The 20,128-nt window shown below is 48.8% G+C and overlaps 1 protein-coding gene across 6 annotated transcripts in view; it reads left to right on the forward strand.

Annotated features, from left to right (window-relative positions):
- Window positions 1–20,128, forward strand: part of OSGEP (O-sialoglycoprotein endopeptidase) — a 1,118,717-nt gene that overhangs the window by 448,732 nt on the left and 649,857 nt on the right. For 5 of the 6 annotated variants that reach the window (XM_086927086.1, XM_086927089.1, XM_086927085.1 and 2 more), the window contains one exon: window positions 12,835–12,930. The exons of the other annotated variant lie outside the window; for it this stretch is intronic. In XM_086927086.1, the coding sequence (XP_086783212.1) occupies window positions 12,835–12,930 (96 nt within the window). The remainder of the gene's footprint in view (window positions 1–12,834; window positions 12,931–20,128) is intronic. 6 annotated transcript variants of the gene reach the window in all.

Here is a 20,128-nt window from a genome sequence, read left to right on the forward strand (position 1 = left end):
GTTCTTCGAGTCTTTGCCCGCCATGGCTCCTAATCTTGGTCTCACTTTAGTTGGTCAGGCTTGTGATTCTTAGTCTATGGTCCAACGTAGAGTTGCGGAGTGGCGGTTCGCACCTGGGAGTCGTGGTGAAATTGTGTCAGGGACCCCAGCGCTGGCCTCCTCCCAATGCTGCCAGCCTCGGTGCCAGTGTGTCGTTCCCGAGAGGATGCTTGCTCACAGGGGGTTGCTTACCCCGGTGGGAGTGTGTCTGGAATTACCACTTTTGCTAACTGTGCCAACTCACACCTCAGGCATAGGAGTATGCTGTCTTCTGGGCGCTCATTAGCCTCTGTGTGTGTTCTCCTGTCGTCTTGGGATCTGGACGGTATTCGCGGTCTTAATCGGTGAGTTGCCAGAGTTCCTCGTCGCACCCTGCAGTCCTGATTGTGAGGCGCGGGGCCGGCCCTGTTCCCGCTGTTATCTGGGCTGACAGCCCCCCGCCCCCGTCGTGTGGACTGCTCTTGCGCGCTCGCTGTGGTCTGCTGGCGTGTGTAATAATAATAATAATAAAACATTTTTAAAGCGCATGGCTGCACAGCTGTGTATCCCCGTGCTGACTGCTGAAAATAAACTCACAAAGAATCGAGAAGGGAATAGAAGGAGATCATCATAAGCTTATTGAGGAAATAGATGGGTTTTCAGTTTGGCTCTGAAAAGAGTTTCTGAAGGTTCCATTCTTAAGTGAACAGGTAGGGCATTCCAATGTTTCACTCCGAGGTAGCGAAAGGAACGGCCACCAATTTTCGCTCTGTGGACACGGGGGAGTTTGAATAGGGACATTCCTGAGGACCTAAGGTCTCTGGTAGGGCGGTGTATGGTCAAGAGGCCTCTTAGATAGGAGGGTCCCTTATTGTGGGCTATCTTGTGGGCATAGCAAAGGGTCTTGAATTTGATTCTCTCCCTAACGGGGAGCCAGTGCAATTTGGACAATGCCGCCTGGCTGATGTTCTTTTGGGAAGACCCAGTACCAAGCGGGCGGCCGCATTTTGCAAGCATTGAAGCTGGTGAAGATGTTTTTGGTTCAGACCTAAAAGGAGAACATTCCCATAGTCCAGATGAGGTGTAATGAGTGCATGAACGATAGTTTTCCTGGCTTCAGTAGGGATGAGGTCGATGATTTTTCTAAGAATTCTTAATGTGCCGATGCATTTGCCTATGATTTTATTGACATGGGATTTTCCTGATAGGTCAGAGTCGATCATGATCCCTAGGTTTTTGACCTTCTCAACAGGGCGAGGGCAGTCGCCTAAAGTAGTGGGCCACCACGCTTGAGACCATAGTGAGGTTTTATTCCCTATTACTAGCACCTCTGTTTTATCTCCATTCAACCGGAGGCAGTTGCTGTCCATCCACATGGCGACTGCAGCCATGCACTCCGAGAAGTTGGAAGCATACTTCTCGGTGTCAGGAGTGAGCTTAAACATGAGCTGGGTGTCATCGGCGTAGCTGACAATGCCCACCCCGAAGTTCTCTATGACCTGAGCTAGGGGCTCCATATAGATGTTGAACAATGTGGGGCTCAAACTAGAGCCCTGTGGAACCCCATAGCTCACGTCACGAGAAGAGGATTTAAAGGGTGGGCAATGTATCTGAAAAGATCTTTTAGTGAGAAAAGATTTAATCCACGCCAGAGCATGGTCTTTTACTCCGATGTCTGAAAGACGGGACAGCAGCGTGGCATGTAGCACAGTATCAAAAGCTGCGCTTAAGTCAAGCATGACCAACGCTGCTGTCTCACCCTCGTCCACCATCTTGCGTATACATTCCGTGGAATACAAAACAGCTGTTTCCGTGGAATAGTTAGGTCTAAAGCCGGATTGAGTAGGGTGGAGAATGTTTTCTGATTCTAAAAACGCCATGAGTTGAATATTAACTATTTTTTCAATTATCTTGGCGCATTGAGGCAATAGAGATATCGGCCTAAGATTTTGAAATTGGGTGACCGGAATGTTGGTTTTTTTTTTTCAAAGGGATGACCTCAGCAGTTTTCCAGGCCTCCGGGACATAACATTCTTTGAAAGAGAGGGTAATCAAATGACTAATTTGATCCATAAGAGTATGGTCCATGATATCTTTGCACTTTTCTAACGGACACACATCATTAGGGGAGCCTGAGTGGATACTGTTAATACTGTAGGATTACTCCCGGTGTCGCTCACTCTTCCGAGAGTGGGGGGGGGGGGGGGGGAGTATGCGCGCCTGTTGGGGACTTGGTGTAGTACAGCCTACTGATTGTTTTTGTTTTCCCCTTTGTTTATGTCCCATGGCAATGTCCGGTGCTCGGAGCCCCAGTGATCGATCCCGCCTCGCTCCAGTTCCTCCTCTGCTGGTGTGTGGTCCTGCCGCTTTTCCTGCGCTTTAGGTGACTTGCATGCCCCTTGCTCCGCCTCAACATTGATCCCCGTCTTGATGATGCAGGCCGGACTTCCGGCTTCTCATGCCCAGGTTGTCCTCACTTCTGCTCGGCTGCCGAGGGGTACCACAGGCCGGTGCTGATAGTCGTTGTCTGCCGTTGCCGGATACCAGTCCGTTTTGCTGCTTCCCGGACCCGGTTTTCTGCCGGAGTATCGCTAATCTGCGCCACCTGGTCCCGAATCACGGGATCTACCTTCCGAGGTAAAAAATTGCCGGATTATTGCACGGATTGTCGGGTTGGAGCCGCCTCACTCACGGAGCTCCCCTTCTATGCGGCCGCCATGTTTGGCTGCTAGCCACGCCCCCCTGGGTAGGCATTTTTGACATAATTGTTGATCAACGAATGTGCATGGGAGGGGCAGGAGGATTGTTTTTCCAAGTATTATGTTTTTGGTTAGTTATGACAGTGTGCAATACAGTGACTTTTTTATGTGTGGGCGGGGGTCGGGGTTGGCGAAGGTGCCGAGAACATTTTTTGATGGGGCGGAGTATAGATTTCTGACTTGGAACGCTCAGGGTCTGGGCACTTGTACCAAAAGACACAGAGGTTTAACCTTTCTTAAACGCCACCACATATCAATCACTTGCCTTGGGAAACCCACCTGGATGATAGCGGCGCTGATAGAGTAGCTAAGAAGTGGTGTGGTCAAATTCACAATTTTTCTTATTCTACATACGCAAGGGGCACTATGATATGGGTGGCACCAGGCGTACCGTTTACACTGACATATAGCGAATGGCTGATATGTAATTTTGCATGGTCTGTAAGTTGGCAGGGAAATTGCTATACTAAATATATACGCACCTAACACTGCAACCCCACGTTCTTTCAGGTCATACAGGAACTACTGTCCAACGAACTAGACGTCCCATTCATATGTATGGGCAACTTTAACTGCGTACTTTTCATCCAAGCTTTCCTCTGTCCGATGTTTGGTACGGTGGGGATTGCCTATACTGGGACAGAGGCTCTGGAGATTTTCTCCCGATTTGTTCGAAGATGCTGTGGGGGAAGGACACGTTATTCAAGACAGTAGCAAACTATTTGTTAACAAACTGAGGTGGGGGGGTCCACTGGGAGGGCCACTGCGTGGGAAGCCTTGAAGGCTGGGGACTAGCATGGGACTGGTGTGCGTGTAAGGCGGAAAGATACTAGGAGAACTGGATAAAGAGGAGAAAACCTTAGCTGACATACAGGCAAGGAGCCTGTCCGACACTGGGGTGGGTGAGATGGAGAGGCAACAACGTGAATGTATAGCTGACTTTTGGGCTAGGCTGGATAAATATACCTTGATCCACTATTACCAACGACTACACACAGAGGGTGATGAGTCGGGCCATTTGCTGGTTTGGATTATTTATAGGGAGCGTGCCACCCCTCCCCCCCCCCCCCCCCCCCCCCTGTTACTGCATTGTTGGCCGAGGGAGGAAGCTAGAGTACACTATTACTACCTTGCTAAGTACTTCCCCATGTGTATACGTTTGGTCTGTTTTAAACAGACCGCACTTATACACATAAGAAAGTACTTAGCAAGGTACCTTACAGGGGCACTCGGATGCCCTTTGGAAATACATAACCTCCAGCAAATGTAAGCGTGAGCTTTCGTGCTATACGACTTCTTGAACCGTTTGAACATTCAAAGATATTAAGCTCTGATGAAGTTCCCAGTGTTTTGGAACTAAACACGTTTGGCTGGACTGCTTGTTGTAAATATAAAGAAAGGACATTTGAAAAATAAAGGATGTATGAAAACATATCTGATTGGACTTCTTACCTGGTGCACCTCCACAAGTCTCTTATATCCAGGATCTGTTCATCAGTGCCACTGAAAACGGCAGGTGCTGGAGGATTTGTGCACAAGACAATCTACTTTTCCAAGTACTAAAGCGTGAGGTGCAGATTGGACAGTCAACTGTTGGTTTGCTTCTCTTATAACATACCCATGCGACATATTGGCATGACCACAAGACAGGTGAAAGTCAATCACAGAACATCAGAGTTGGATCTGGTGTAAGAAGACCACTACTAAGATGAGTTCACTCTTTAAACATAAGAACCACACTCCATATGATGTCAACTGGACAGTCCTGGAAACATGCCATAACACCAACAAGGATGCTCTCTTTTTCAGGGAACAGTACTGGGTTGTGACAGGGTGATAGGCAGGGGGGGGGAGCAAGGAATTACCCTTAACAACTGTGTCCGTATAAGGTAGATGTGTTTTTATTCTTTACTTCCAACGAAAATAAAAATAGGAAATTAAACATCCATCCGATGCTTTAAGGGAATGTCTGGTTTTCACGAGAAGCTGTAGGCTTGTTCCTGCTCCCGAGTCTTTCTTTATCTTCGGGGGGGGGGGGGGGTGGAGGGGGGGTAGGGGGGGGGGGGGCTCTCTCACTGGATTCACCACATCTCCGTTATGGACGTGAAAAGAAAAGGAACAACAAAGATTTCCCGATTACTGCGGGGGTCTAATTTGTAAGAATATTGAAGAGAGGGGGCGCGTGTGTGTGAGGGATCACCAGGGTCTACCACCAGTTTAGACAACAGAAAGGTCTCGTATCCTCAAAGGATAAGTGAGTAGTGTGTTTAAAACATGGTGTGCACCAACTTAAAAAGAACGATCACGAATAAACACACTCTCGACCCCGTGACCTCTCGTGATGACGGTGGCCTCCTGGCGGGTCGACCTTCCTGGATCTGCACTCCTCGGTGTTTGCAGCTTCTGTCTCCCTCAGGTCGCGCTCCTCCTGGTCTCCAATCTCCGTCTTCCGGGGGACTTCTCGGTGAATGCTCTTCGGCTCCGGGTTTTCAGACTGCGCTCCTCCTTTAAGCTTCACAACACTGGTACACTCATGATGGCTTTGATTTTCTCTGTCGGGGGTTCGACCAGCCCGTTACCGAGCACATAGCCAAGATATTTTACTTTCCTGAAGGCAACACGTGACGTTTTGGCATTAATGTGGAACCCTGTTGCCCTGAGACTAGAAAGGATGTTCTCTAGGTGTTTGGTGTGGTCCTCCCATGTTTTACTAAACACTACAATGTCGTCCAGGTAGGCGGACGAATAAGAACGGTGGGAGGCAAGCATGGTATCCATGGCCCTTTGAAATTTTGCCGGTGCACCGTGCAATCTAAAAGGGAGGACGGTAAAATGGAAGTGGCCAGAGGGAGTGGAAAACGCAGTCTTTTCTTGGTCAGCAAGGGCCAGGGGAATTTGTCAATAGCCCTTGGTGGGGTCTATGGTGGTGATATAGGTAGCCTCACCAAGGCGTTCGAGCAACTCATCCACTCGAGGAAGAAGATAGACGTCTTGTTTCGAGACCCTGTTCACGGCTCGAAAGTCAATACAAAACCGGATGCTGCCATCCGGTTTTGGGACAAGAACTACCAGTGAACACCAGTTGCTATGCGATGGGACTATCACTCCAGATCGCAACATTTGGTTAACTTCTTCTTGAAAGGCCTGGCGTCTCAGCTTCAGGGATTCAATATGGTTTTTGTTTAACCACAACACCGGGAGGTGTAGGGATAGAATGCACAGCTATTTGGGTTTTCCCTGGTTAGTCTGAGAAAACGTCAGAATAGCGGAGCAACAGTGAGAGGATATCTTCTTTTTGTGTATCGGTTAATTCAGGATTGATAGGGGTATCATGGACCGTGTGAGGGGACGTTAAGGTAGTGAGAGTGTGGACCTGTTGAGGGGGTTTACCCAGCCACTTCTTCAACAGGTTGATATGGTACATTTGTTTCCTATTCCCAGCCAACTGTAACAGGTATGTGGTTTTTCCTATTCTTCGGATGATTTGAAAGGGGGCCTGCCACTCTTTTCTGAGCTTGTGTGTTGAAGAGGGCAACAATACTAAGGCCCATTCACCGGGATTCAGTTCCCTCCATTTCTTCCCTCTGTCATAGAAAGTTTTCTGTTTTGTTTGAGCTAAGGCTAGATGTTCGTGAGCTAAGGTTCTGAGTTTATGGAGCCTGGTTTGTAATTGGCGAGTATAGTCCAACAACGCTTCAGCTTCTTGGGCTCCTTCTTTCTCCCAACTGTCTTTGGTGATCTCTAATAATGTTCTTGGTCTCCGACCGAACAATAGTTCGAAAGGAGAAGTACCCAGGCTGGCCTGTTTTTGGCTGCGGAGGACAAAAAGCGCCAGTGGTAGCAATTGGTCCCAATTTTTCCCATCCCCAGACAGGAGCTTCTTTAGGGTAAGCTTTAGACCCCCATTGTACCGCTCGACCAAGCCATCTGTCTGGGGATGGTAAACTGAGGTCTTGATATGTTTGATCCGTAGCTGGTGGCAGACCTGTCCCATTAATCTAGACACAAAATGTGTGCCTTGATCAGTAATAATCTCCCTGGGAAAACCCATACGTAAAAACACTTCCACTAGTCTTTGGGCTATGGCACAAGAGGTAGCGGCCCGGAGGGGAAAATCCTTCGGGTAGCGGGTGGCGTAATCCACCAGTACCAACGCATACTGGTGTCCCCGAGCAGACTTGGGTAATGGACCTATAAGGTTAATTCCCAAACGGTCGAAGGGCTTCCCTATAATAGGTAGGGGATTCAGAGATACTGCGGGAGGGACATAGGGATTGCGTTGTTGCCAAATTTGGCATTCTTGACAATATCGCTGTATCTGCGCGTACACTCCCGGCCAAAAGAAGTGATGGAGAATGGCCTGCCCTGTTTTCTCCGCGCCAGAGTGGCCTTCTAATAGATGTGCATGGGCAAAGAAAAGTTGAGGGACCCCATCGACTTTAGCTAGTCTATACAACAGACCATTTTTTTCAATAAAAGTAGGATAAGTCCTATTCAGGGGGTCCTGATCGGAGCGGGCTTTTTGCCAAGCATTGGTGGGACTAGTGTCGTTTAGCTGAGCGGTCCTAAAATGTATATCCCGAGCCCAGGGTTCTGATGTTAGGAGGGTATCGCGTGATGTCTTAGAAATGGCATCAGACATGAGGTTAATGAAGCCGGGATTATCGATCCTTATAATGACAGGCTCTGGGAGAGATGCTAAAACCCCTACTACTACTTCTGTCTCCTTCCCTGAATAACTGTTAAGGGTTATTCTGGCTAATGGGTACTCTTTGACGTCCCCATGCACGCATCTGATATGAACTATTGAGGTAGCCATCTCGATTGCATGTTCTAGAGTTAACCCCGCATGTTGTTTCAGCCAGCGTTGGGTCCCATAGGGTATTGCCTCTAAGAACTGTTCGAGGTATATTTTATTGATAACCTCTTCCAGTTTACCCTCGTGTGGTTTGAGCCACAAATCTGCTGCCCCTTTTAAATTATAAAACAGAGTCTTGGTGAAGTCCCCTGGGGCTCCTCTTTCTTGACGAAACTTTAACCTATGGGTTTCTTCGTCCACTCCCAGACGGTCGAGTATATACTGTTTGACCACGGCATAGGTGGTGGTGCCATCTTTATTCACCATCTGATAAGCGGCTTGTGCCTCTCCTGTTAACAGAGGTGCAAGGTAGAAAGGCCACCTATCTCCTGACCAAGCGCTGGCCCTGGCGGCTCTTTCAAAGTTCAAGTAAAACGCCAAAGCGTCATCCCTTTGTGTATACTTTTGGAGGGGGACGACTGTTCCCGGAACGGGGGCGGTAGCTCTCCCTTGTCCAAGGACTGCCATAAGTTGGTTTTGGCCTTCTGCTAACTTCGTTAAATGGTCGGACTGACTCTGTATAGCCGTGGTAAAGGCTGAGCGACCTGCGTCCGCTTGAGTAGACGTTTGTTCTATAGCCCAGGCCAGCTTTGCCTTCTCCTCTTTAATTTGTTGGATTAAATTCTCCATCTTGTATCAGATGGTGGTTCTTCTCTTTTAGCTCCTATCTGGCTCGCCACTTGTGATAGGGTGATAGGCGGGGGGTTCGTATAAGGTAGATGTGTTTTTATTCTTTACTTCCAACGAAAATAAAAATAGGCAATTAAACATCCATCCGATGCTTTAAGGGAATGTCTGTGGTTTTCACGAGAAGCTGTAGACTTGTTCATGCTCCAGAGTCTTTCTTTATCTTCGGGGGGGGGGGGGGGGGGGGGTGCCTCTCTCACTGGATTCACCACATCTCCGTTATGGGCGTGAAAGGAAAAGAAACAACAAAGATTTCCCCGATTACTGCGGGGGTCTGATTTGTAAGAATATTGAAGAGAGGGGGCGCGGGGTGTGTGAGGGATCACTAGGGTCTACCACCAGTTTAGACAACAGAAAGATCTTGTATCCTCAAAGGACATAAGTGGGTAGTGTGTTTAAAACGTGGTGTGCACCAACTTAAAAAGAACGATCACGAATAAACACACTCTCTACCCCGTGACCTCCCTCAACCCTCCCCGGACCCACTCCCTCCCCGTGAAAATGCCAGACGCAGTATACGCCCCCGTACTTTGCTCAGCCACACTTCTCCAGAAGTGCGGCGGGGCGCCTCGTGATGACGGTGGCCTCCTGGCGGGTCGACCTTCCTGGATCTGCACTCCTCGGCGTTTGCAGCTTCTGTCTCCCTCGGGTCGCGCTCCTCCTGGTCTCCAATCTCCGTCTTCTTGGGGACTTCTCTGTGAATGCTCCTCGGCTCCGGGTTCTCTGACGACGCTCCTCCTTTAAGCTTCACAACGTCTTCCGGGTCCAGCGTTATGACGGCCTCCTTAATCCCCGATTGGCAGGGGACTGATGACGTCGTGGGTGAAGTTTCCACCCCCGGGAATGTCCATGCAGCATTAAAGGGGCCGTAGGTATCCTGAGGACTGGGTGGAAAGGAAGAATCAGTAAGGTCCTTGGCCTGCCCACGACCGACAGAGCCCCTACGACATGGTTATTCCCTGTGGGACATGTCGCTGTCCTCCGCGATGACATACCTTGGAGCAAATTAAACCTATGACTTGAAGTGTACTTTTTACCGTATTTTTTGCTGCATACTTAGTGACCCTTTTTAGGGTGATTACTACCATAGACTGATTCACCTACTCTATGATGGCGGTTTGATTGGTCCATTTGACCTGTATTCTTAACATTCTTTTGCAATCCTTAATTCTTTTTTACTGATTTGACTTTTCCAAGAAGTCGGCAATTACTACCTACATGACCTATTCTTCCAACATGTCACATTTAAATAGGCTCCTCGCCGTTGTTTATTTTTTATTTAGGTTGTCTTTTCATGCGAGGCCCTGGCGTCCAAATGCAATAGGCACATTTTATGTAGTGCGCCTCCATTAGTAACTTCCCTGATTGGGCCTCTCCAAGATGGAGAACCCCCTGTGCTTCTTTCTGAACACTGTTACATTCACACACGTTTTCTCTCTGAGGCCCCTCCCCTCCCACTCAGACACAAGAAGTTGGCTTCCGGGACCGGTACTTAAGCGACTAACTGAGGAACCTGGTTACCTCCAGAGTTGTAGAGATGGGTAGGGGATGCAGTGAGTAATTGCCCTGTTTTTGTTATCCTTACCAGCGGCACCATGGCAAGCCCATGCTGATATCTAACAACTTGCTTGATTTGTGATTTAATTTGTCTTCCTCTAGTTTACGCCGCAGCTAGCGCAATTCCTCTGCTAAACTTAACCGCATGCGCGCTAGCGCAATTCCGCTCCTGTGCTGAGTTTTTTAAAACCGCACTTTACGTGACGAGCTGGGCTCGTCATCAGCGTGCGAGGAGGCTACGCCATGACGAGCCCAGCTCGTCATGAGCGTGGAAGGGGTTAAGGGGCTACTTATTTTGCTCCGTGAGAGTAAGAATGTATGCATTGGCTTTTCTTTGCCACCTACCTTAATTTACAAGCTTTAAGCAATGAATTGGGCTTGGTTTAAATAACAATTACGTGCGGTGTGCGTGGGTTGATGGGCTTTCGAATTACACTTTTGACACAAGTTTACCACTTGTGCGAAGTTTAACCTTGCTAATTGCACATTCACGTACGGCAATATGCTGTTTGTTGTATATTTATGGACAATGCTGCCTAATACATACATGTCAAACACAAAAAGATGATGGACGGAGTGCTGAGAAATGTCAGACATTCAGCCCCAGTCACAGATCTGGGTTTACTCCATCATCGTTCTTCTCCTTACTAAGCCACCCCAGTTTGGATCCAGCCATATGCAAATCAGTCTTGACCCTGTCTCTCATGGAAACAGTTCAAGCTGAACTGCCAGGCCAGGTCCTCCCTGGACCGGAAAAAAAGGACCCGGGGACCGGTTTTGGGGTTTTACGCTTCATCAGCCAGGCTAGCTTGAATCCATTGGCAAAGTGAGCAAGGGACCCACACCTGGGCATACCCTGGCAGATTGTGACTGGGGATAAGTGTCTGAAAGGTTTCAGAACTCCGTCCATCATCTCCCTGTGTTTGTTTGCTTTGTTCGCCCTAAGTTGGCAGGGTATGCCCAGACATGGGTCCCTTGTTCACTTTGCCACTCAATTCAAGCTAGCCTGGCTGATGAGGGGTGTTGCCCCAAAACTGTTTCCAGGGTGCTTGTTTCTGGTCCAGGGAAGATCTGGCTTGCCAATTCGGGCTGGGCTGTTCCCAGGAGGATCAGGGTCTGGACTGATCTGCAAATGTCTGTCTAAACTGGGGTGGCGAAGTGAGCTAAAGAACAATGATGGCTTCAACCCACATCTAATAGTAAATGGGGGTGAGTATCTGAAAAGTTTCAGTGCTCCCCCATCATCTCCTTGTGTTTGCTTAATACATACATGTACCTTAAACCTGCACCGTTTTGTTGAAGGGTGCAATGACTGAGTCATATACAGAGATGACAATATATCATCTTTGGTTTTATTTAACTTTTCAGGTCAGAATATTTGCATCTAGTCTATATAGAGTATCAATATCACCAAAGTAGTTGGGTGACTTTGGGTTGATAATCAAATGTGTACAAGTGCCCGGTCAGTTGTAGATTATCTTCATAATGGTCCAGAAGAATTGCCTAGATCATTTGACTTTCCAATGGCAAGAAACATGTTGGCCCTTTGTTTTTAACCATATCTTTTGAGCAGTGAAGAATAATTATCTCCTACACCACCACACATTGTTTTTAGTCATAAGAGATACAATCTTAATAAATTCTTATTAGGTAACGCTTAGTCATTTCTATTCTCATACTTTCACCAGTCTACACTCTTAGCACTCTCACACATGACTTGTCACACCTGATAATATCTTTTTTAGATCTCCAGCAAAGAGCCCCCTCGAGGTGCCCATTGAGCATTGCAGTGCTGGCCCAATGAGGAGCTGCCTGATGATGAAGCATGCCACCCAACTGGGTGGGTGAGGGTTCTTGCTTCTGATGTATCAGACTCCTCTGATCGGTCTTTACGATCAAGTCCCCCCTTTTTGTAATACCATAGGAACTGTATACTCATTGTTTATAGCTTTATTCCAGGAGCATGTATGCTAGACCTTAGTTGTGTGTCTAGTCCCATTTTCTTTATACTAGCCTTGTTCTAGACTTGCATACTTCTATAATTGTAAGTTGTTCCACAGTTCAAGTTTGATTTGTCTTTATCAAACAGTTCTGATGTATCTGGCCTTTCCAGAAACCTATGTATATTTCTGCTAGTGCATTCTTCATTTATTCATCACTGTTTGGTAACCCTTCTCAACCGCATGCTGCTTTGTACTTATGGATGAACTGCATGATCTTATTGCTATGTATCTTCTTGTCAATCAGTATAGAAATACCTGGAAACCTCAATCCGTTTATTACAAAGAGAAATAGAAGAAATAGTGAAGTTGGGAGAAATGTTTAACTTAATGGTGTTCAGCAGTGTTAGAGAATCTGAACATGTTAAAGCAACCTAAGAAAACTGATTTCACAAGATAAACGGCTATCTGTGGATACAGAATTTTAAAATAAAATTTCGCCTAGAAAGAAAGACACCTGAACACACACATTTGCTGATACTGTTTGACATTGCTTGTAAAAAATGTTTACTATTTCATTAAGAAAAATATTATGTAGGATGAAATAATTATGAAAGATATATGTGGGCCTACAGTGTGAATTCAAAATGGAAGATAATTATTGACTGCTCCTATAAAGAAGCTCCTAATCTGTTAAAATGTAAAGCTGGGTGAAATTAATTTTAAATTACATTGTGATTTCATACAAATTCATACAGGTTTAAAGACCATTATGACAAAAGTTCAATCATTGTATTATAAAGGCTGATATTAGTAATGAACTAATCTAATTATGGAATCTTATGTGGTGTCCCCAAGATTCTTCAAACTGCATGGTTCGAAGAGTTTGGCTAAACAGCTTGGGGGAATTGACATCGCTATCCCCTCTTTTCTTGTTTTCCTTTCCTCTGCCACTTTTTATCCTGCCTTTCTCCTTCAGCAACAGGTTGTGATGTCTTAATTCCTTTGCTTTTAGGTGATTGCCTATTCTGAACATAGATATCGAATATTTGGGGAGACCATTGACATTGCAGTAGGCAACTGCCTAGACCGATTTGCCCGTGTGCTGAAGGTGAGGATGTTTTTGAAACAGACTAGTTTGTCTTTTCTGTTCATAGACTGGCTTCCTTTCCTAAGTGAGTAATATTTTCTTGACTACTAGTATTTTAATGCAGGCATATGCCACCCCTTCCGTAACCCTCATCTCTCGCCTTTTTTTTTTATGTCTGTTAAGGCATATCAATAACCTCTACTGTGGTCCAGCCCAGAAACCCATTGGAGCCATTAAATCTACAAGTTATTTGCAGCATATGTTATTGAAGATCGCATGCTGTGCACTCCTGCCAAGTAGTATTGGGTTCGAAATATTGCAAATAGTTTTTTTCAAAGCTGAGGTTCGGGTTTGAGTGTATCTGAAACCCAGTATTCATGAGGACCCAAACACCAACTTCTGCAGTCTGATCCAGGTGTGTTTTGGGATGTTGTGTTTGCAAACTACAACACAAGAAAGATTCAACACCATTTAAAGAGCTCTTCTTCACGGATGAACGCAATTATACTTGGTTCTCAACAATGGAGTTTTACTGAACATACAGAAAGCAGATTATGAGAGTGACTCTTGGGTATTGGAAAATGCTGCTTTTCAATTCTTTCATAATTGTAACTACAATCTACGTGATCTGACTTTCACTGGGTCTGCTTTGTTTCTCTCAAGAGCACAAATCATTTTTAGGTCTCGGACTAGCGTTGCACTGCGCTGCAGTGCTCGCGCAGCTGAGAATTAATGTCTGTTAGTAGGGGGCTTAAACGCGTCCCTCTTCTCCATTGGCTGGCTTCCTAAACGGAGGCCAGCCATTGGAGGAGAGGGTCGTCACTCCGTTCAAGCCCTGTCTTTTCCAGATTCGGGGGCGTGTTTTTTCTCTTCTTTCTTGTTTTCGTTCTCTCCTCTTCCCATGGAATTTTACCTTTCAGCCAATGGGAAGAGGAGAGCACGAAAACCACGCCCCCGAATCCCAAAACGACGATGCTTTCTCCAAGGCATTTCTGCCTCGCCTCGGAGAAAGATGGTGGTGCTGCTTGTTTCCTTTGAATTGTGGCCTTGCATTTATAATAGGAAATGAATTCCCATTAACTGCAAGTACTAGTACGGCAACGAAAAATAGGAGGGGATAAGCTACTCACTCCTGGCATGGAACGACTTGAAAGCGTGGACGTGTCTGTGGCATACGCAATAAACATGACGCCAGGGAAAGTTAAAAACTGAAAATCGCCGCGGGGTCAACCTCTGTTATGTGCTCAAATGCTCTTAATGCTGTCCAGCTGCAAGAAGTCGAAGAACGAGGAATGCAGGCGAAGAGTTATCAGGGCGGACGACATTGGAGGAGGAGAGGCCACGCGAGGGGCCGGGCCTAGGAGAGACACACGTTAGAGGCGGGGAGTTGTAGCAATGAATGAACCACAGGAAGCAAAATAAACACTAGAGCCTCCGTCATTACCACCTCTTCGGGGCTCTGGATATCAGCAGGACTGCCACCACCGACCCGCCCCCTTACACTACTGGCCACGGTTGATGCGAGGTGGAGACACTGCGCTGCTGTTCCCCGTGCACTGTGGGGAGGGGGCAGGGATACCTTATGGCAACCCTCCGTAGCATGCCCTCCCTTCGCACGAGGGAGGGTCTTCCAGTCACTGGGTATGACTCGCTGTCCTGGGCGGCAGGCTCCCGAGGCGGGGCAGAGCTCACGGGGGTACCTCGGGGGACAGTGGCTGCACAGAGGAGCAAGCTGTCCGTGACCTCTGCGCCTGCGCAGGGAATGCCTGCCTGCACTCCTGCCGTGTGTTTGTCAAAGACCCATAACCTGTGACCTTCCTCGCTGCTTCCTGATGTGTGTCCATTTGTGTCATTGAAGTGCCATAGCCCATTGCCAGAAAACACGCACTGCCCTACAAAGTCAAGGGGCTTCCTTAGTTTAAGGAAATATATACAAACTCAAGAGGTTCGTTTAAGGGAAAATAAACAACACTGTGTTTTTTACATTGTTACTTCTTGAATTGCAGAGTTACTGCATGTATCGGTGAAAATAAAAAGTTTGCTGCATTCCACTCAAAATTGTTACGCACAAGGTCTGTGGTAAATAAACTGCGTGCCGTATTCCTTACAGTCTGCGCGCTGCAGAATTCTCTGCCGGTGTAGTTTAGGGAGGAATGCTGGTGTTTTCGTAGACCATCGGCCTCAGTCCCCTCTGCACTCTGCAGGATTCTGTTCTGCAACTGATGTGAAAAGGCTGCACACCGGCACCTCCTCGTCGTATCACTATGTGATGAACTGCACCTGAGCCAGTGATTGCATTGATTCACTGTTCACAGATATTTGTTTTCTAAGGGCCCTTCTGTCGTTTTGCAACATGTCATGGCCCTGTTTCTCCCCACAGAACAATGCCAGTTACGGTAGTTTGTTGGAAAAAAAATCGACACAGAGCCAAATGAGTGCAGAGAAATTGTGCAAACCAAGCAGAAATCTTCAGAAGTGAGAAAAGCGCGCTTTAAATACTCCCCTTGTTCTGATCGGAAATCGCTGTGCTTAGTTGCGGGTCTACTGGGTGTCCCACAGAGATAGATCCACGTCCTTGGGGGGCTCTCCAAGTGAGCTGAAGAGACTCTCCGTTTGCGGCACTCTCTCTGCACATGCAGCAAGGCTTGTGGCTAGTGCAGGTGCAGGCTGGACTGCTCCGTGCGTCAGGAGCGCTATTATCAAGACTGGCATTGTGTGCGAGCCTGCTGCTGGATCCGGGCTACTGGCCCTTTAAGAGCCTGGTCAAGGAGTCCCTGCTCGCACTGAGGGGGGAGCGCAGCCACAGCAGCAGCAGTGCACAGAACCAGGGAGACGCTCCGCCGCTGCCCGAGCTCGGGAGTCACTTGACAGGTCGGCTCGGAGGCGGCCGCCGCAACGCCTCGCCTTTCCAGCGTGCTAACTGACCCTGATTTACCTCAGTAGTTTGAGAGGTGAGTCCGGCAGCCCCCGGCCCGGGTCTCCCCTCCGAGCTGCCCGTCCTCTGCAGCTGATCCCTGTGCGCGGCTGCAGCCTGGGAGCGCTCCGTGCGGTGACAGCCTGGCAGCCCAGGGCCGGGCACGGGGAAGCCCCGTTCCCCGTCCCAGGACTGCAGGGCTCCTGCTCCCTCCCTCAGCGGCGCAGGGGCGACCCCTGTGCAGCCGGGGACCCCTGCTACACCTCCCAGGGATACTTTCTAACTCTGCCGCGTCCTGTTTATGTGTGTCCCAGGGAAGCCTGCAGCCACGCTGCTCCCATCCATGCTCCTCTTCGGTGATGTTTATGTCTCAGTGTGCAGCTGAGCAGGAGGACGACTGCTGGGAGCCCGGAAAGTTTAGAGCATGCTGCTCCCAGGACCTGCTCAGCTCCTTGCGCACACGCCTCCTGAATGAATGGCTTGCGCCGCAGCCCAGCCGCTCACGTTGTGTGGGATCAGCCTACCTGATCACAGCAGCCCGGCGACACGTGCGGGCTGCAGAGTAGCACAGGGCTTGCACTCTCACACCCGAGTTCAAAACACCACAGGCAGGGCAGGTGAATAGTGGATCACTTACTGACGGGGGAGGCGGAGACCTGCATTGAAACTGCATTTATATAGCGCTTACTACCCCTGAGGAGACCTGGGTGCTACTCTAGACTTTTTAAGTTACACAATGTTGTGTGTGTGATCCTGGGCACATTTGTTTATTTGTGTTGTGTATCCTCTCCCCTGTTCTGACCAAATGTAGGAGGCTTAAGAACAAAAAACTGCCTCTTTTTAACGCTTGCTTTCTGTTGTTGTGCGGGCACGCATGCAAGTGAAACAGCTGATACTAATCACCTTCACAATGAGCTGCGAAAAGTGTTACGTCTCTGAATGGCAGCCGAGAGATACCACAATAAACTTTTTTTATGTAAGTGAACACTCCTTGCATAGCAGCCCAGACATTGGCAGACACCGCCGGACCAGTTTGCTTTGAAGTCCTGGTGCCTTCCACACACAATGGGACCAGCTCAGCTGAGGCTGCAGGCATGTACATTTGCAAGATGCCCTGTTTTGCATGGTCACTCGAGTGTACAAAAACCCGCCAAAGCCGCTGGCATCACCGGGACCAACGGGGTATTGAACGTGTCGATGTGTCTTCATGGCGGCTCCGTGGACGGCGATCCTGCGAGGCACGGACGAGAAGCTAGCGCTTAGAAGTACACTGAACTGTAACTTTCCACCCTAGCGTGGGACGGAGCAGCTACCACCCTGACTTTCGGCATATGTGTATGTCATGGTTAAGTTGCTTGGGGAATCCCGGCTTTTTAGGGAAAGTGTAAATGTTTGCACTTTAACTTGCAGTTTGCGTCTTGCTTTATTTAGTGAAGTGTAGCTTTAAAGACAAATTATTGTCGGGGAACACAATTTCCTTCGAATGCAGACATGTGCACGAGACAGACACGTGACTTGACTCAATGGACTCCACCCAGGAGCAGCAGCAGAACTTATAGCAATGCATACTATACAATCTGCCATAGTATATGCTCTGAGAGGTCCGCCCAGAAACCGCTTACAAACAGCCATTATGCTGTCAGTCTTAGTGTAAGCCTGAAGAGTCCATCGTGGAGCATCACAGAAACATTTCTTAGAAAATGGCATAATACAACTCACCCTGCCCCCCTCGTTGCTTGTGCTCGCTGTCCTGCCCCCCTCATTGCTTGTGCTCGCTGTCCTGCCCCCCCTTGTTGCTCGTGCTGGCTGTCTTGCCCCCTCGTTGCTCGTGCTTGCTGTCCTGCCCCCCTTGTTGCTTGTGCTTGCTCTCCTGCCCTCCTTGTTGCTTGTGCTTGCTCTCCTGCCCCCCTTGTGCTTGCTGTCCTTCCCCCTTGTTGCTTGTTCTTGCTGTCCTGCCCCCCTCGTTGCTTGTGCTTGCTGTCCTGCCCCCCTCGTTGCTCGTGCTTGCTGTCCTGCCCCTCCTCGTTGCTTGTGGCCCCCCCCCTCGTTGCTTGTGCTTGCTCGTGCTTGCTGTCCTACCCCCCTCGTTGCTTGTGCTTGCTGTCCTGCCCCCCCTCGTTGCTCGTGCTTGCTGTCCTCCCTCTCACAACTTCAAAGCTGCACCACGCACAGCCCTGCTCACTTCCTTCACGACACATAGGTGTCTTGTTTCGACATGAAGCAAGCTTTTTTTTGCCTTTTAAAGCTCAGTGCTACAAGTTTGTTTTATTGACTTTGAGACGTTTCTTGCAGTTCGCATTTTTTTACGTTTAAAGAAGGTAGGAAGATTTTGTTCTGTAAACACAGCTTGTCCGACAAGTGGATGCTTGAGGAAATTCAACTACTTTAAAGATCAAGACGGGCGGCGGTTTATCTCTCCGTCTCACCTAGCTGTTTGCCGATCTGGGAGCTCGAGCCAGTCCTGCCCCCTCGTTGTGCTTGGTTTCCCCCCCACCAGTTGTGCTTGGTTTCCCGCCTGCCCCCCCTCCTTGTGCTTGGTTTCCCGCCCCCCCCCCCATTGTGCTTAATTCCCGCCCGCCCGCCCCCCTCGTTGTGCTTGGTTTCCCGCCCGCCCCTCCCCCCTCAGAGTTGCGCGGGTCATTGCTTTGTGAAAAGCCCATGCTCCCCCTCCTGACCTCTCAGGGCTCTGGCCCGCGGGATCCGAGCTCTGCCCCTCACCCTGAGGAGCACCGTCCATCTGTACTCTGCCCCACCCCCCGGTCTGCCTCCGGTGATCCGAGCTCCCTTGGAGTGTGTGAGGTGTCTCTTACAAGTGGCAGTGGTCTCTTCATCGGGGGCTGTTGTCGCACCTCTTCAAGTGCGTGGTGGGTGGCTTGCAGTCTGGCCGTTAACCACTGCTTTTGAAGTGCCCGTGTGGTCAGTACTGACTACCCGGGCTATATTTTGATGGGAAGGGTCCCGCCACTTGCAGGTACTTCTGCTCTATATTTGCTGGATGACCCTACTAGCAAGTCTCCGGAGTAAACAGGTGCTCTAAAGAGTGAGTATCTGTATTTCACTGCCCATTTAAATCACTCCCATGAACGCGTGCATTGTCGGTTCTCCTGACCTCTACGATGCGCTCTCTTGGTGGTCTGTTGTGCATGCATCCCACAATGGGCACAGATTTCTCTGCCTCGTTGCTTGTGCTTGCTCCCCTGCCCCCCGTTGCTTGTGCTCGCTGTCCTGCCCCCCCTTGCAGTCCTGCCCCCCTCGTTGCTCGTGCTTGCTGTCTTCCCCCACCCTCGTTGCTTGTGCTTGCTCCCCTGCCCCCTCCGTTGCTTGTGCTCGCTGTCCTGACCCCCTTTGCTGTCCTGCCGTTGCTTGTGCTTACTCCCCTGCCCAGCTGCTCGTGCTTGCTGTCCTGCCCCCCCTCGTTACTCGTGCTCGCTCCCCTGCCCCCCTTGTTGCTTGTGCTTGCTCCCCTGCCCCCGTTGCTCGTGCTTGCTGTCCTGTCCCCCCTCGTTGCTTGTGCTTGCTGTCCTGCCCCCCCCCCTCGTTGCTTGTGCTTGCTGTCCTGCCCCCCCTTGTTGCTTGTGCTTGCTGCCCCCCCCTGGTTGCTTGTGCTTGCTGTCCTGCCCTCTCGTTGCTTGTGCTTGCTCTCCTGCCCTGCTATTGGCATTGTAAATGACAATGCCATTTATTTATGTTTTTAAAAAAAAAAACATAAATAAAAATGTCATGAGCAATGCCAATAGCTCTACCTTTAAAAATGCTGAGACCATTGCATTGTAAATGCTTGTTTGACATGTAATGCCTTTTGATGCCACAGACTATTCTACACTGGCTGGATTAACAATGTGTGATTAAGTTGTAATGGAAAGACAGGACTCCATCTGTTCTTCCTAAGGGTAATTCGAAAAGTAGCCTTAGTAGCCCAAATACATGAAGGACATTGGACATATTAACCTGTCAGCATTATAGATGACAACATGCCCCTGTTGGTGGTGGCCCGCTGACACTCCCCCCTCCCCGAAATACTATAACGACCGCCAGGAACCTGGGAGTCAGATTTGATTCAGCCCTCTCCTTCCACCAACAAGCACTATCTGTGGCGGGCACCTGCTTTCACCTAATCCAATCATTAACAAGGTTTTCAATCTACTCCCCATTACGACGATGCAGACTGTTGCAACAGCTTTATTTACATCTAGAATTGACTATTGCAACAGCCTCTATGCAGGTACCAATAAATCTGTGCTTCATAATTTCATATGGTTCAACATGCTGCAGCAAGACTAGTATTAAAATGGCCTAGGAAATCAT

Source organism: Lissotriton vulgaris, chromosome 6, assembly GCF_964263255.1.
Source record: "Lissotriton vulgaris chromosome 6, aLisVul1.2, whole genome shotgun sequence".
Taxonomy (NCBI): domain Eukaryota; kingdom Metazoa; phylum Chordata; class Amphibia; order Caudata; family Salamandridae; genus Lissotriton; species Lissotriton vulgaris.